This window comes from Aaosphaeria arxii, assembly GCF_010015735.1.
Source record: "Aaosphaeria arxii CBS 175.79 unplaced genomic scaffold BU24scaffold_3, whole genome shotgun sequence".
Taxonomy (NCBI): Eukaryota; Fungi; Ascomycota; class Dothideomycetes; order Pleosporales; genus Aaosphaeria; species Aaosphaeria arxii.
Window position 1 is genome coordinate 2,378,705 of NW_022983476.1, and position 13,048 is coordinate 2,391,752.

Genomic DNA, 13,048 nt, shown 5'->3' on the forward strand with positions numbered 1-13,048 from the left:
TGCAGATTTCACGGATTACAGATTTATGGTTTTGTTGGTTCAGTTGCGATTGCTTGTGTTCCTCTGGCCTCCGGAATATTTGGCCGACAAGGGGGTTGAAGAGAGTTAGGTTGGGTGTTTGGGGGAAGAAGAGACTAGTATAGGAGTAAATACTAACTACCAAGTGTAGCGCCAGAACCAGGGGAACGCCCACAACCAAAAAAATTATATTTTATCAATTGTAAAGGGGACACTGCAATGCTTGGAGAAAAGGTTATCTAGAGTTGAAACTACCAACTATACTATAACGATAGTTCCAATATTGCAAAATTCCTTAGATAGTTACCTGGGTAGGTTTGCTTTTTTATCGGTCGATTATGCCTAGTGCTCCCGTGATTCTAGAAGGGATTGGTGGCAGCTGTTGGCCCGGGACAATCTAACTAGGGCGAAGAACAAGGGGCCGACTTTTAGAAAGAGAGAGAGCGCGCGAGAGAGGGAAGAAGAAGAAGGGAGTGGGGAGGCAACAAGGACAAACGATTCGTTAGTTGGGTATCAAACGCAGACTTCAAAGATGTGATGAGAGGTACGGAGTACCTTTCTTTACCTAGTTAAGTGACTTGCTACATACTCCGTACATTCACACAGTACGGAGCACATACCGACTGTGTTGGCACTCTTTGTAGACGCCGTCTTTCCCTCCAAACCCACACACGTATCCCCCCACGCAAGGAGAGGTTCTAGGACCATTGCTGTAGCCACAATACGGATTGATAGGTACGGAGTAGTCTGATAGTCGTCAGTCTACTGGCGTAGCCGCGTAGGTGATTACTTTGTTCCCCCCTCGCTCGCACTTGTACCTATTGTAGATGTGGTACATTGAATCTCGCGTGTGGTGGCTTTGCTTGGTAGACGAGGGTGGCGTCACACCAGACCCTGTTCGGGTGCGGGCGCTCGTCCACCACCGCCTACGAGACTACGACTCTAACCATGTCTACGGTCTAACCGTCTATTCCCTTACCATGGCCTTCCCTGTCACATTCACTTTCCACACCAAAGATCCAGCTCTCCACCATCAACAAACCCTTTTTTGCCCTCCCTTTCACCAGGGGGGGGTGCTCCGTCTACCAGCTTCTGAGCTCACCAGCTTACCAGCTTACCATCTCGCCATGCTGCATTGGGCGCGTACACACCATGTCCCGTCCAAATAGTCCAAAAGTCTCGTCCCATGGAAATCCCTAGCTTTGTCTAAATCGGGCTACATTCACCCCAATATCGTACAGCACAATACCAGCAGCTCCAGCACCAGGTCCAGCACCAGCACCAGCACAACACAGCTCGCTCCAGCACGCACACGAAATTGCACAAACCGTTAGACCTGGTGAAGCCACGCCGGCGCATACGTCCGCAGGTCCTCCCAACGCGGCCCACTACTCTTCTGATATTGCGGTTCTTGGGTCCCCCAATATAGGATAGCTGCTCCGTGGGCCTAGACGTTCCTTTTCACCAGGAACCCTGAGGCGGTCGCTAGAAGCCACAGCACCAGCTGGTACATGGTACACGCAGTCTGCAGTGCTGCACGCTTTCCGAACTCAATCTCTCACGAACGAAAGACTACACACCCGCGAGTTTCGAACTGGGAAAGCCACAGGCACTATTCCATAGCTGTCAGAGGTTTGTGAATCAGTGTCCGCGTCCATCTCAACAGAGCTAAAGCTAAGGCTGCTCGAAACGCACCTTGAGCTCAAAGAGGCTGCCTTCAGGTTCCACTTTCGAGAACGTCCTGGTTCGGGAATTGCGTCTAGGCCCTTCACTCGTTTCTTCCTCTCATCGTCTCGGGGCGATAGATATCTACAAGTATCCTCCGATATTTGATCGGTGTCGACGATCATTTTAATAGCTTCGTATTCATCCCCAGTGAATATCGCATGGTTCAGTGTCCTTACACACATCATTCCAATCTTCTACCATCGCTCTCCCGGTCTTGCACCGGCCTCGCCGCCATGAACTCAATCAATTCCTCCGAGGACAACACGCCTGCTTCTTCTCCACGTACCTCTCGCTCGTCCACACCCGGCACTGAGAAAGACGACCTCTTCGATTCCCTCCCCGCGGCGAACAATGGCAAGTATGTGTTGGTAACAGGTGGCCTCGGATTCATTGGTAGCCATACCGTCCTGGAGCTCCTCAAAGCTGGCCACAACGTCGCCATCGTGGACGATCTGAGCAACAGCTACAGCGATGTCTTCAGTCGCATCATCAAGGCCGCCAACCGTCACTTCGACACTCACGGCGGCATATGTCCCAAGGCCGAGTTCCATAACACCGACTATCGCAACAAAGTTGCCATGAGCAGCCTCCTCGACTCCCACGCTACCGGTCCCAATGGCTCTTCCAATATCTCCGGTGTCATTCACTTCGCCGCATACAAGGCCGTGGAGGAGAGCATACGTCAGCCATTGAAGTACTATCTGAACAACATCAATGGCCTTGTCGACTTCATTGTCCTGCTAGAGGAGTACAACATCAAGACATTCATCTTCTCGTCTTCGGCAGCAGTCTATGGTAACTTAGCGGACGGCAGCCAGGACCTCCGGGAAGAGCACTGCGTCCATGAGGAGGAGACATACCTTCACCACGATGGCACCGACCGAAGATCCCAACCTGGTTATACCGGTATCACCAGCCCTTACGGCCGCACAAAGTTCTTTGGCGAAGCCATATTGTCGGACATTGCAAAGTCGGACCCGTCGTGGACCATCATTGGGCTGAGGTACTTTAATCCTGTTGGCTGCGACGTATCGGGTCTTCTTGGCGAAGATCCCCGCGGCGTACCCTCCAATCTGCTGCCCGTCGTCGTCAAAGTCGTCACTGGTCAGATTCCTGAAATCTGCGTCTATGGAAACGATTGGGACACGACCGATGGCACCGCCATCCGCGATTTCATTCACGTCACTGATCTTGCGAGGGGTCACAATGCTGCACTTTTCGCCGCATTGAACGGCCGCATCTGCCACGGCTTCCGCACTTTCAACCTTGGCGGCGGAACGGGCTATTCTGTGCTCGAGGTCATCAGCACTATGGAGGCAGTAACTCAAAGACCTGTCCCCACCAAGATTGTGGGCAGGAGGGATGGTGATGTGCAGTCATCGGTTGCCGCAGCTGATCGTGCAAACATCGAGCTGGGCTGGTCCACAAAAGAAACTTTATTCGATGCTTGTCAAGATACCTGGAACTATCTAAAACTCAAGGGCTACTAGAAGTGCGTTTCTAGTAATATAATGGTAATGGTCACGGTTTGGTGGTAGGCTTTAATGCGGCGTCTATGAATGGTTATTTCTTGCCTAGATCTTCTATGCTGTTCTACTCTATTATACCTCGGGGGTTTCTCTTTTCAATTGTCAGTACCGTACATAGCATGCGCATTCAAGTACATTCAAAATCACTGTAACGCAACATTCAAAGTCGGAAATCACATGTAAAGCATCGAGACGTTCTATGAGTAGCTTCTTCCCTGTCAGTTGTTCTTGGTCGCAGCAATTGCATTCGAAACAACAGTTAATATTTTTGTAATGTTTAGTCCATAATAAGTTTATAATTAAAAATAGTCCCCGCCCGCACTGCATCTAAATATATTGAAACATGCTACGGAGTATTTCCTTCCAAAGTATGTGCATCTAAACTATTGTTATGAACCTTGCCAACATTAGGTACCTTCCAGCAAGAGCTCAAGCGCGACTGTGACCTGCACAGGCGGAGTGACTATGAAACTCAACAGACAAAAACAATAACGAATCCTCATCGAGCGCTGATGGTCCGACGCTCATGGCATCACTACCAAGATCTTGTGCAGATCATTGTCACCCTTCCCTGCATGCGCTCTTCATCGCGATTGCAACTCCATCGATCAATTGCATCAACTCTTCTATGCAATATTGCGCGCAGCAGGCGATGTCCTTCTAACCGGATACAGCAACCTGCCCGCTCGGGATGCCCCATGTGTGCAATAATGAAAACATTTATGCATCATGAAGATGTCAAGTACACACAAGATTCTAACCACTTGGCTCCGGCAAGTCTATCCTTTGGTCGCCTAGCCACGATCCGCATCTATGGTTGCCTTCGGTGAGCGATCCCACATAAAGTCCACATTGAGTCCACATACGTTAGTTACCTAGATGGATAGTAGGTACATGTAGATATCTGTGTGTCGCAGATCGCAATCTCTCTTCCCACAAGGCTACATTCCCGCTCCGCCCTACTAACAGATGCCATGCGAGAAATCTACCCTATCTAAAACACACAGCGGAACCCAACACCACACGGAGCACTTAAGGAACCCCGGGCTTTAGATCTTCCCACCCAACTAAGGGTACTGGCTCCCTTCGGGTATGTCACAACCCGTCGACCAACTCGCCGATTGTGACGTGCAAATACGAGACGAGACGAGAGCACTACTACGCGATCGATCGATTCTCCGGTCAGGAAAAAGCGGCACAACCGCGCGAAAGTGGTGTTATTTGGCCCGAGGAGAATCGAGGACAATTGCATCCGATAACAAAAAGCATTGGCATTCTGACAATTTGCATGGCATGCACGCACAACCAGGCAAACCAATATTTACGTGAAACGAGTCCACACACATAGACACGGTACACGGTACGGTTGCGGAGCGGAGGGCTCTATGTGGATACAGCGAGGCCTCCCCTTTCCCATCCCAACCCCCGCCGCTCTACTGTACTGTGTCCTCTCCCGGCTTTCTGCTTCTATTCCCCGTCATAAAATGCTCTTGGCGATGGAAAAAATCATCCCAGCAATTCCCGGCGGGTTGCAGGCTGCGCCGCTGCAACTACAGCAGTGCAACAGCTGCTGCAGACAGCTGCATGGACCATGGAAAACCCGGGATTGTCATCCAATATGCACGGGCCATCGGCGCGGTCACAGCCTCTGCATGGTTGGTCCCTTCGTCCTACGCCGTGGTGATGTGTCGTTACCTAGCATTTGTACGGTTGTACGATAACTATGGACAATTGTGCTGCTCGGGATCGCGACCAGCAGATCTGTGCCGTTTCTGACCAAAATCTATATATTGATTGCTCTGCGGTCAAAATAGTCGGGATGGTCACTTCGTGATGTTGCAAGAAGGCAAAAAATAATCGTCACCGCAAACCCGTCAGCAGTGATGCAGTCATATACACACTATTCAGCACTAAACCATTAGACGCATATTGTGATTTTTCAATTGCGTCTCAACAAAGCTATAATTAAGTACACTCGGTTTATTTGTAGTAAGTGCAATGGGACAATATGCTCAATTTCTGAGCAAAGTTATTACGGGCCTTCTTCTGTGATGCAATACGGAATGTTTTCGGCGTGTCTAATTCAGACCCTCCCATAGGTGGCTACGAAGCCTACTGCTATGTGATTCTATGGTGCCATTCAGCTTTTCATACTTGATTCTAATTGGGATGTAGAGTCTCATTCATAGTAGAAAGCTTTGGACATTTGCGTTTTGCTGTTTATGTGATGGAAGTGTCACTGCCTCTGAGGATATAATGTATGTGGTATGCTTGTCGAGTGTAAAATCACATGTGCTGAAGCCAGGCCACTCAACATTTTGCTATAATATCAATAATGCGAAAATTCACCTTCTTCCTTCGGGCTCATCTTTGATACTCTGTTGTCTCCAATAAATTTGAGACGTTTCGTATGTTGTGGTGTAGCATAACTTGAACTGCAGCATCGACGACACTTTGATTCAACCTCATAGTGAAAATATCGAGAAGATACAGTGATACATACAAGCAATTGTATTCTCGATGGAGAGGATACCTTGTTATTGAGTTTGGTCCAGCTAATGGCACATATATCATTTCTGCCGATTTTTTAAGTTTTTACTTGTAACATGAAATATAATTAATAAAAATCAATAACACAAACAACATGAACACCTCAAGTAGGAGAACAGATTATTTCTATTACACCCACATCAATATAAAATTAGTTCTAGTATGTTAGATTAAAAAATAAGGGAGTTATGGCTCCTTGATATTGTTTGCGTGCTTTGCTCAAAGCATTAAGTACTATCCTAAATGAATGACTTCGCCGGTTCAACCCATCGCAACCATTTCGGCTATTCCGACTCTTCAAATGTTCTCCAATAAATAGAGAAGCGATTGTGATTTCTAAGAGTGGGTCGTGGCATAGCTATTCGCGAGTTGCAAACACTCTTGGGTTCATATATGCCCTAACACTTTTACATGTGTAGATAGCAACAGATGTGACAACCATAGCCATACGCGAACAATCATTGTATATGGAACTTATAGACAACATAGTACAGTGTAATTGCCAAGGCATTCAATCCGCTAGTTTTCTCTTGAATCATTCTTCGAAGAATTTGCGGTGTTTGAGATTTCAATGAAATTCCTAATTCACAACCGCTCTTGAACCAAGAGAGAAGGGAAAACTCACATTATGTCTAGATACTCATTTCGAATATCAAATATACGTCAACACAGTCTAGGACTGAGACAAGGAGCAGACAAGCACCACACATCGAGCCCACAACGGACAGAAAAGCCGTATGTATGTGGGCGTACAAAGACGAACTGAACAATACGCATAGCGGAGGTCCCGAGTTGAATCCAGACACCTCATATATTGGATGAGGATCGAAATAAGTGCTGTAAATAGTAGCTGAAAGGCCATCCATTTATTGAGGAACCAGAAGAATCATGATGGGAACGGAAGCGGTGAGAACAAAGCATATATTCTATTCGAAAACAAGACCAACAATTTCGGTTAAGTTCATCTTATATATGTTTCATTTAAATGATTTACTTTTGTATTTTACATTAGCTTACCTTGTTACGTATAATTTTTGAAATGGTTAGGTAATGTATACGTAGGTACACATTTGTTACCGAAGTCTTATTCGCAGGAAATTCTTCACATTTACGCTACAACTTACCGTCGCCATTTTAGATCGCATGTTTTATTCGTGGTTTATTCTACATCGATTTTCTAGGACATCGGAATTACACTGTCTCATGACGTCTTGTATCCAAAGTTCGTTTGAGCAACTCTCTGACCGAACCGCATCCTTACGCACACGGGCGTACCTGGGCCACGTCAGGTTTCCCATTTCTACGCCGTGGGTAATTTTATCACCCTTCAGGTAGCGTAATAACTCGAACAAGCAGATAGATGGAATGTAATTCTAAGTGTTACGTCCCTTAAACAGTAAAATAGTTCTCATGCATAATTAGTTAACGGCCGGGTTTGGCTTAGTACGCAAACCGGTGAGCATGTAGGCAGATTAATGGAGCAGTGCGCTATATAGCTTGAGCAATAGGAACGTAGAGTCACTATAAGACAAGGCTGCCTCGAAAATCATCGCCTTCATGGATCGCCTCTGCTTCGATCGTCCAGGTTCGGATGATTGCCTGAATGGTTGTCGAATGATGTCGGGCTACGCAAAGTACGCACAGCCCCAACTTCGCCGCTGGATTGTCTTGGGGGCAACTCGCAACGCCAGGCTGAAGAAATTTACAAATAACATCAACGTCTTTCTTGTATGATATCCTTTTTACTTGGAACCTTTGCTAATAGTCTGCTCGACCGGACAACTCTGCCGTTACAAGAACTTGACCTATACAAGGGAATAGGCAACATCCACCTGATCGTTTCCGGTTACCTAAGCCGCCAAGCATTTTGAATCCTTCGCAATTTAAACATCTCTCTCGACAGAAATACTGGAATCGAGTATACTCATTATTGTAGCAATTGCAATATACGCAAAAATGCCATCATCAACCATGCGGACGGCCGTTCTACAGGCCACCGTGGTTTGTACCATATCAATGATCATCTCCCACCACACGACTGGAAGCGTGTTTGACGAGGTATGGGAGAACGAAGGATTTCGAAACTTTACAGACACGATGGACCAGGCAGATCCAAGTATCGCGGGCCGGCCTGGTCGATTAAAACTGGGTGCTTCGAATTCGACCAATGCAGTCAATAACGGGACTATGGCGGACGAACCACTGGAAGCATTCTATACCGTCGTGTTTCCACGAGACGTCATTCTCAACACTATCATTTTGATGCTACAGTATTACTGGTACACCTGGTTGGAGAGAATGTTGCCTGCCAGGCCCCGGCGGATTGAAGCTTACTACGGGCGTACTGAAAAGATTGAAGAGAGTGATGATCGGGAAGAGGAAGTCGTGAAGAAATGGATTGCGCAAGGCAGGGTCAAACGAGCATCTCTAAACTGGTGTAACACTTTCCTTAAATGGATCATAGAATTGACGATTGGGCGGTTGTGGTTGTATACTGTTTCGCATTTTCTGGGAGGGCTATTAAGGATGGAATCCCCCCGTAAAATACTGGAAACATTCACAACCGTAAGTTCTACGAAACGACCGAAACGACCGAAACGATCAAGTTCAAGTTACTTTCCACTAACTTCGCTCAGCGTATTTTCTTCGATTTCATCGCCTCTTTCATCTCTACTGGTCCTCTTTGCGACCTCATTGCCTTTATCATCATTCCAGCACCCAAGCAGATCGTTTTCATGGCAAGCTGGACTCTTGTGACCTCTATTTTCATAACATTCATTATTCGAACCGTTGCCAGCTGGGCTGTGAAAACAGACCTTGCCCAGTCCTTTATGAAGAACGCCACAGATGAAAGGGTGCGGCAAGGATTTGGGGCGCGTCCTGAGATCCAGCGGATAGGAGACGAATTGTGAATCGAGATGTACATAGGGAAGATTGGGATGAAACCTGGCATTTTGAAGGAACATGATATCTCTGGCAGGCGCTGAATATTCATAATGCTTCTTCTTTATCATGTAGAGAGTAAATACTGGTCATCGGAACTTAGTCACCATGTACTTATGTCTAAGCATTTCGAGTACCTATATTGTAACCCAGACCAGAAGGAATGCTTACCATCATAAGGAGGTGCTAGCGCGAATCAGAGTCATTCATCCGCATTGATTTGGTCCCCATCAACTCAAGGCAATCGATAACGAAATCTACCCAGCAAAACGGCGAACACATCTTGGTACCTTACTACTGACCAACAGCACCATACCACGCAAGGCCCAGAACGGCACCAAAGACAATCGCCATCGCTGGTGGGATCTTGAACCAAGCGGTCTCCGCGTAGGTGAGTGCAGCGACAGCAACCCACCACGGTTCTTGCCCAAGGCTCTTTCCGTTGTTGCTCTCCGGTGTCAGGTATCCGATCTCCCAGAGGCGGTACACTGCCGTGAAAACGAGTCCAACAGCCGTAGCGTTGATGCCTCTGAGCAGGCTCACGACCCATGCCTTTGCCCTCATGGCCTGCCATATCGACTGCACACCGACCGCGAGAATGATGCCTGGGAAGAATATACCTAGATATCCAAGTAACGCGCCGACAACTGTAGGAGTGCCAGTATTCGCAAGGGCCAGCGCTCCCAAAAAGACAGCAAAATTGAAGTTCGGGCCGGGAAAAGCTTGAATGATGGCAAGGCCAAGAAGGAAGTCTCGCGGCGACACCCATCCTGGTTCAACCACGTACGAGCGGAGAAGAGGAATCACAACTGGTCCACCGCCAAATATGATGGTGCCGGCGAGGTACATGTTGGAGAAGAGATCAAAAGCGCGGGGTCTTCTGTCAAGAACACCTCTAAGGACCATGAATAGTACAAACGATACTGTATGATATTAGAACAAGCGAGAAGTGTAGGAACGAAAAAGTACCTAGAAATCCTACAATTAGCGTCAAGCCCACTTTGACAGAGATGTTGTGCGTTTTTGTATCCGTGACAGGGGCAGACTCGACAGTGTCTGGCCCTTCACGCCCGCTGGAATTTGCCGTGGAGTCTGGTTCAGTGGTAGTCTGCCCTTGTGAGCTCTCAACCTGCTGCTTTCGTCGAGCAAGATTTGCTGTGTGTGCTTGCGTATTCTCCTCCAAGGGAACACTTGGAGCTACATCTAGTCTTTCAGCATCCGGCGCATTTCTACGCTGTCGCTTCGCTTCCCGTTTTGCTCGCATTTTGCCAACTACCCGGTGCAACCAGACATCCCAAATAGCAGTGGCAATTCCCCCAATTAGAATAAGTACTGGAAAGTACCAGAGTGCGTTATAGCACAAGCCCGCGCAAGCGCCTAAAACGACCAAGATCCTAGTAAGAGGGTCTTGGATGGCTTTCTCAGCCAACTAGATGTCATCAATTAAAATCCATCAAATATGCATGAGTGAACTCACTTGCACGGCAGCCAAAGCAACGATACCTACAGTGCTGGCGTTCAGTCCACTCAGCAAGGCATATACAACGGGCGGCAGCTGGTCAGGCATTCGCTGAACGCCCAGTGACAGACCGTACATTCCGATCGCGCCGGGCAAGCTCCAGACGAGGAACGTGAAGATGGCTCCAACAATACCTGCGCGAATCATTGCTATACAAAAAATCATCTTTGTCGAACCCGGACCTGGGAGGGCTTGGCAAATCCCAAATAGCTCTTGATACTGTGGTCTAGTGAGTGCATGCACCAGTTGAAAACTCATCGTAGCGTTGCTGGGACAAGCAATCGCATACTCACGGTTTGTTCGTCAATCCATTTGCTTCCACCGCCGAAGCCAACACCTTGCACAAATCTGCGATGTAGGATCTGAAAGTGCACGGGCGGTCCGCCGAAAGCTGTAAACCCTAGATCCCATGTCCTCATAAACACCTCCGCGAGGCACCATTGTAACTTTTCTGTGTTGGCCTGCAAGGAGCTGTTGCGTTGGCTGCGAATATGGGTGCGTAGAGAGCTAATGGCCGAGGACAGCGACATTCTCAATTGGGTATTTGAACTGATCGCCTTTGAAGGTACAAAATGAACCTTGACTTCGAGTTGGGTTCGATGCCATGAAAGAGGTCTGAATGTCGACATTATATAAGTTTGAGACTCGTCCAATCACAGTTGGATAGTGACATTCGCTTGTGCATGGGTAGCACTTGGTTAGCGATTGGCTGAGAATAATAAGTAACCTTACTCGTAGAGCGCAGCTATACTTCCCAAGAAAATTAATTTTATTTCCCTACTCTGTTAGTAGAGCATCTTAATCCTAGTGCTATTAAATTATAATGTTACAATATCTAAAACAATTTTGACCATTGCCATGGAAGTCTGACAATCTAGTATTGTAGTACATTACACAATCTCATCTCCATGCCATTTCTGCTGATCTTCTCCATCCGTTCCAGTATTGTCTGGTGACGACGCGCCAGCCGATTGTCTTGAAACAGTAGATGGATGAGCTGATGAGGAGTCTCCAAAGGCCTCGTGCTGCCTGTGCGACTGATCCCGCGCCTGGCGAGTGCTTTCCACATCATGACCCAGAAAGGTGCCAGGTTCATTAGAGGTAAAAATCACCGACTTCCAATGATTAGACAGGTGGGCAGTCAACCCGATGAAGATGGCTCCGCCAACAAGGTTGCCCAAAACAGCAGCGGACTGGTTGTACCAGAGGCGACCAATTGTCGATGGCGCACCGTACATCAATCCCACGGAAAGGAACAACACTAAAGTTTTGCGTCAGCCCAAAGGTTTTACAAGGGAGTATATAAAGGTGTCCTACTATTGGCGATGCAATGCTCATATCCACTGAGTACAAACATGACTACTGGGAACCAGAGAGCTATCATCTTTCCACTCGCGCTGCGTGCTGCAATGCTTAGCATGATGGCCATGCAGACCATGATGTTGGCTGGTATGGCCCGAAGAAAGATCTCGCCCCAGTCTTCACAAAAAGTTAGCAAATGGATATACAGAAGCCAGACTACTCAGTAGATAGATCACAAAGAAGGGAAAACTAACTTGGTCCTTCCAGTTTGCTAACAACAAGCTCATCCAAGAACGAGCGATATTGCACAGCGACGAAAAGCTTCGTAAGGTATCCGATGAAGTAGGCCACCAGAAGCGTACCGCTCCAATTACCAATATACACAATGAAGGTGTGTATCAGCAGTGGCCACAAGGAAACTTCCCGATTGAACCATCCTGGTCCAAGGCAGTTAGTGAACTGCCCCATAGGGTAGTGGAACAGAACTCGGTGGACGTACCGATCGCCAGGATCATTAGATTACCCGTGAATAGCTCGCCACCAAACATGACTATGAAATGAAGTGCTTTGTGGGGTTAGAGACGTGTCGCAAGTCGGGTACAGAAGACGATGCATTACATACCAAAGGCAAAGAAAGAGCCGATCAGAAATCGTGGCAGCGAAACCCACTGGAGTCGTACAGAGTCAGGAACGCCTCCTGCTGCACTGATGCCAGCTATTCCACCAATACCAACCCAGATACCGCCCATGAGAGCGAGGAAAAACGTCTTGTCGGGAGGGTTTGCTATCTTCTTTGTTGCATTGAAAAGTATGGCGTTCTCTAACGTCAGACCCGATAACATATCCGACGGCGCGGCCAGGGGAATTTCATGCACATGTTGTCTTCTGGGCTTTTCGGACTGATTTTTTCGATGGAAAAGATTAAAGGTATCGCTACCACTGAGATTGATTGGCTTCATATTTTTTTTAAGAGGTTGCCGAGGACTAACTGTAGTTTATTGATAGAGATGAAGACTATGAACAGCAAAACGACAGTCAAAATGGAAGTAAAACGAGCTTCTCTTGGTTTTTCTACTTATTTATACGAATACGACTGAGCAGCAACAGTTGGAAAGTTGTCAATGTAAAAAATATAGAGGCCGTGAGGTCACATCAAAGATACGACATGTCGTGACTTCATCTTCGGTAAGCAATACGGTTTGTATTTTGAGATGATGGTCGTGGCCTCGAACACTGCTTATCAAGTCCCGTCTGCTACCGGAAGATCGTGATGTTCCATCATGCTGAAGCAATCAAGCCACGACGACTTAATGCGAAAACAACAAATGATGTCGGTGCGGGACGTGCAGCCCTAGGCTAGGGTTGGTGCTAAGGATCCGCGGGATTCCACCAGATACGACCATCCTCAAACCTCCCTAGGAGACTGACTGATCCAAGCTGGAGGAAAATCAGAGCAGAT

The 13,048-nt window shown here is 47.5% G+C and overlaps 5 protein-coding genes across 5 annotated transcripts; 2 read left to right on the plus strand and 3 right to left on the minus strand.

Moving 5' to 3' along the window:
• Positions 1 to 1,979: 1,979 nt before the first annotated feature.
• Positions 1,980 to 3,236, plus strand: BU24DRAFT_407681 (UDP-glucose 4-epimerase; the record flags this gene model as incomplete). Its single annotated transcript, XM_033525815.1, has 1 exon — positions 1,980 to 3,236. One exon carries the CDS (start codon positions 1,980 to 1,982, stop codon positions 3,234 to 3,236), a length of 1,257 nt encoding a protein of 418 aa, XP_033386026.1.
• Positions 3,237 to 5,982: 2,746 nt separating this feature from the next.
• Positions 5,983 to 6,753, minus strand: BU24DRAFT_420738 (uncharacterized protein). Its single transcript, XM_033527549.1, has one exon. It carries the CDS (start codon positions 6,689 to 6,691, stop codon positions 6,458 to 6,460), a length of 234 nt encoding a protein of 77 aa, XP_033386027.1. The 5' UTR covers positions 6,692 to 6,753; the 3' UTR covers positions 5,983 to 6,457.
• A 638-nt stretch (positions 6,754 to 7,391) lies between these two features.
• On the plus strand, positions 7,392 to 9,007 carry BU24DRAFT_420739 (uncharacterized protein). The gene is made up of 2 exons (XM_033527550.1): positions 7,392 to 8,390; positions 8,462 to 9,007. The coding sequence occupies exons 1-2, from the start codon at positions 7,782 to 7,784 to the stop codon at positions 8,735 to 8,737; spliced, it is 885 nt and encodes a 294-aa protein (XP_033386028.1). The 5' UTR covers positions 7,392 to 7,781; the 3' UTR covers positions 8,738 to 9,007.
• Positions 8,823 to 10,906, minus strand: BU24DRAFT_156259 (chromate ion transporter-like protein). Its single transcript, XM_033521327.1, has 4 exons — positions 10,581 to 10,906; positions 10,246 to 10,506; positions 9,738 to 10,197; positions 8,823 to 9,691 (listed from the first exon to the last, which is right to left on the minus strand). Exons 1-4 carry the CDS (start codon positions 10,815 to 10,817, stop codon positions 9,063 to 9,065), a joined length of 1,587 nt encoding a protein of 528 aa, XP_033386029.1. The 5' UTR covers positions 10,818 to 10,906; the 3' UTR covers positions 8,823 to 9,062.
• A 271-nt stretch (positions 10,907 to 11,177) lies between these two features.
• Positions 11,178 to 12,431, minus strand: BU24DRAFT_478811 (Formate/nitrite transporter; the record flags this gene model as incomplete). Its single annotated transcript, XM_033533048.1, has 6 exons — positions 11,178 to 11,262; positions 11,326 to 11,548; positions 11,605 to 11,766; positions 11,844 to 12,026; positions 12,089 to 12,154; positions 12,212 to 12,431. The coding sequence occupies 6 exons, from the start codon at positions 12,429 to 12,431 to the stop codon at positions 11,178 to 11,180; spliced, it is 939 nt and encodes a 312-aa protein (XP_033386030.1).
• Between the last annotated feature and the right edge of the window lie 617 nt (positions 12,432 to 13,048).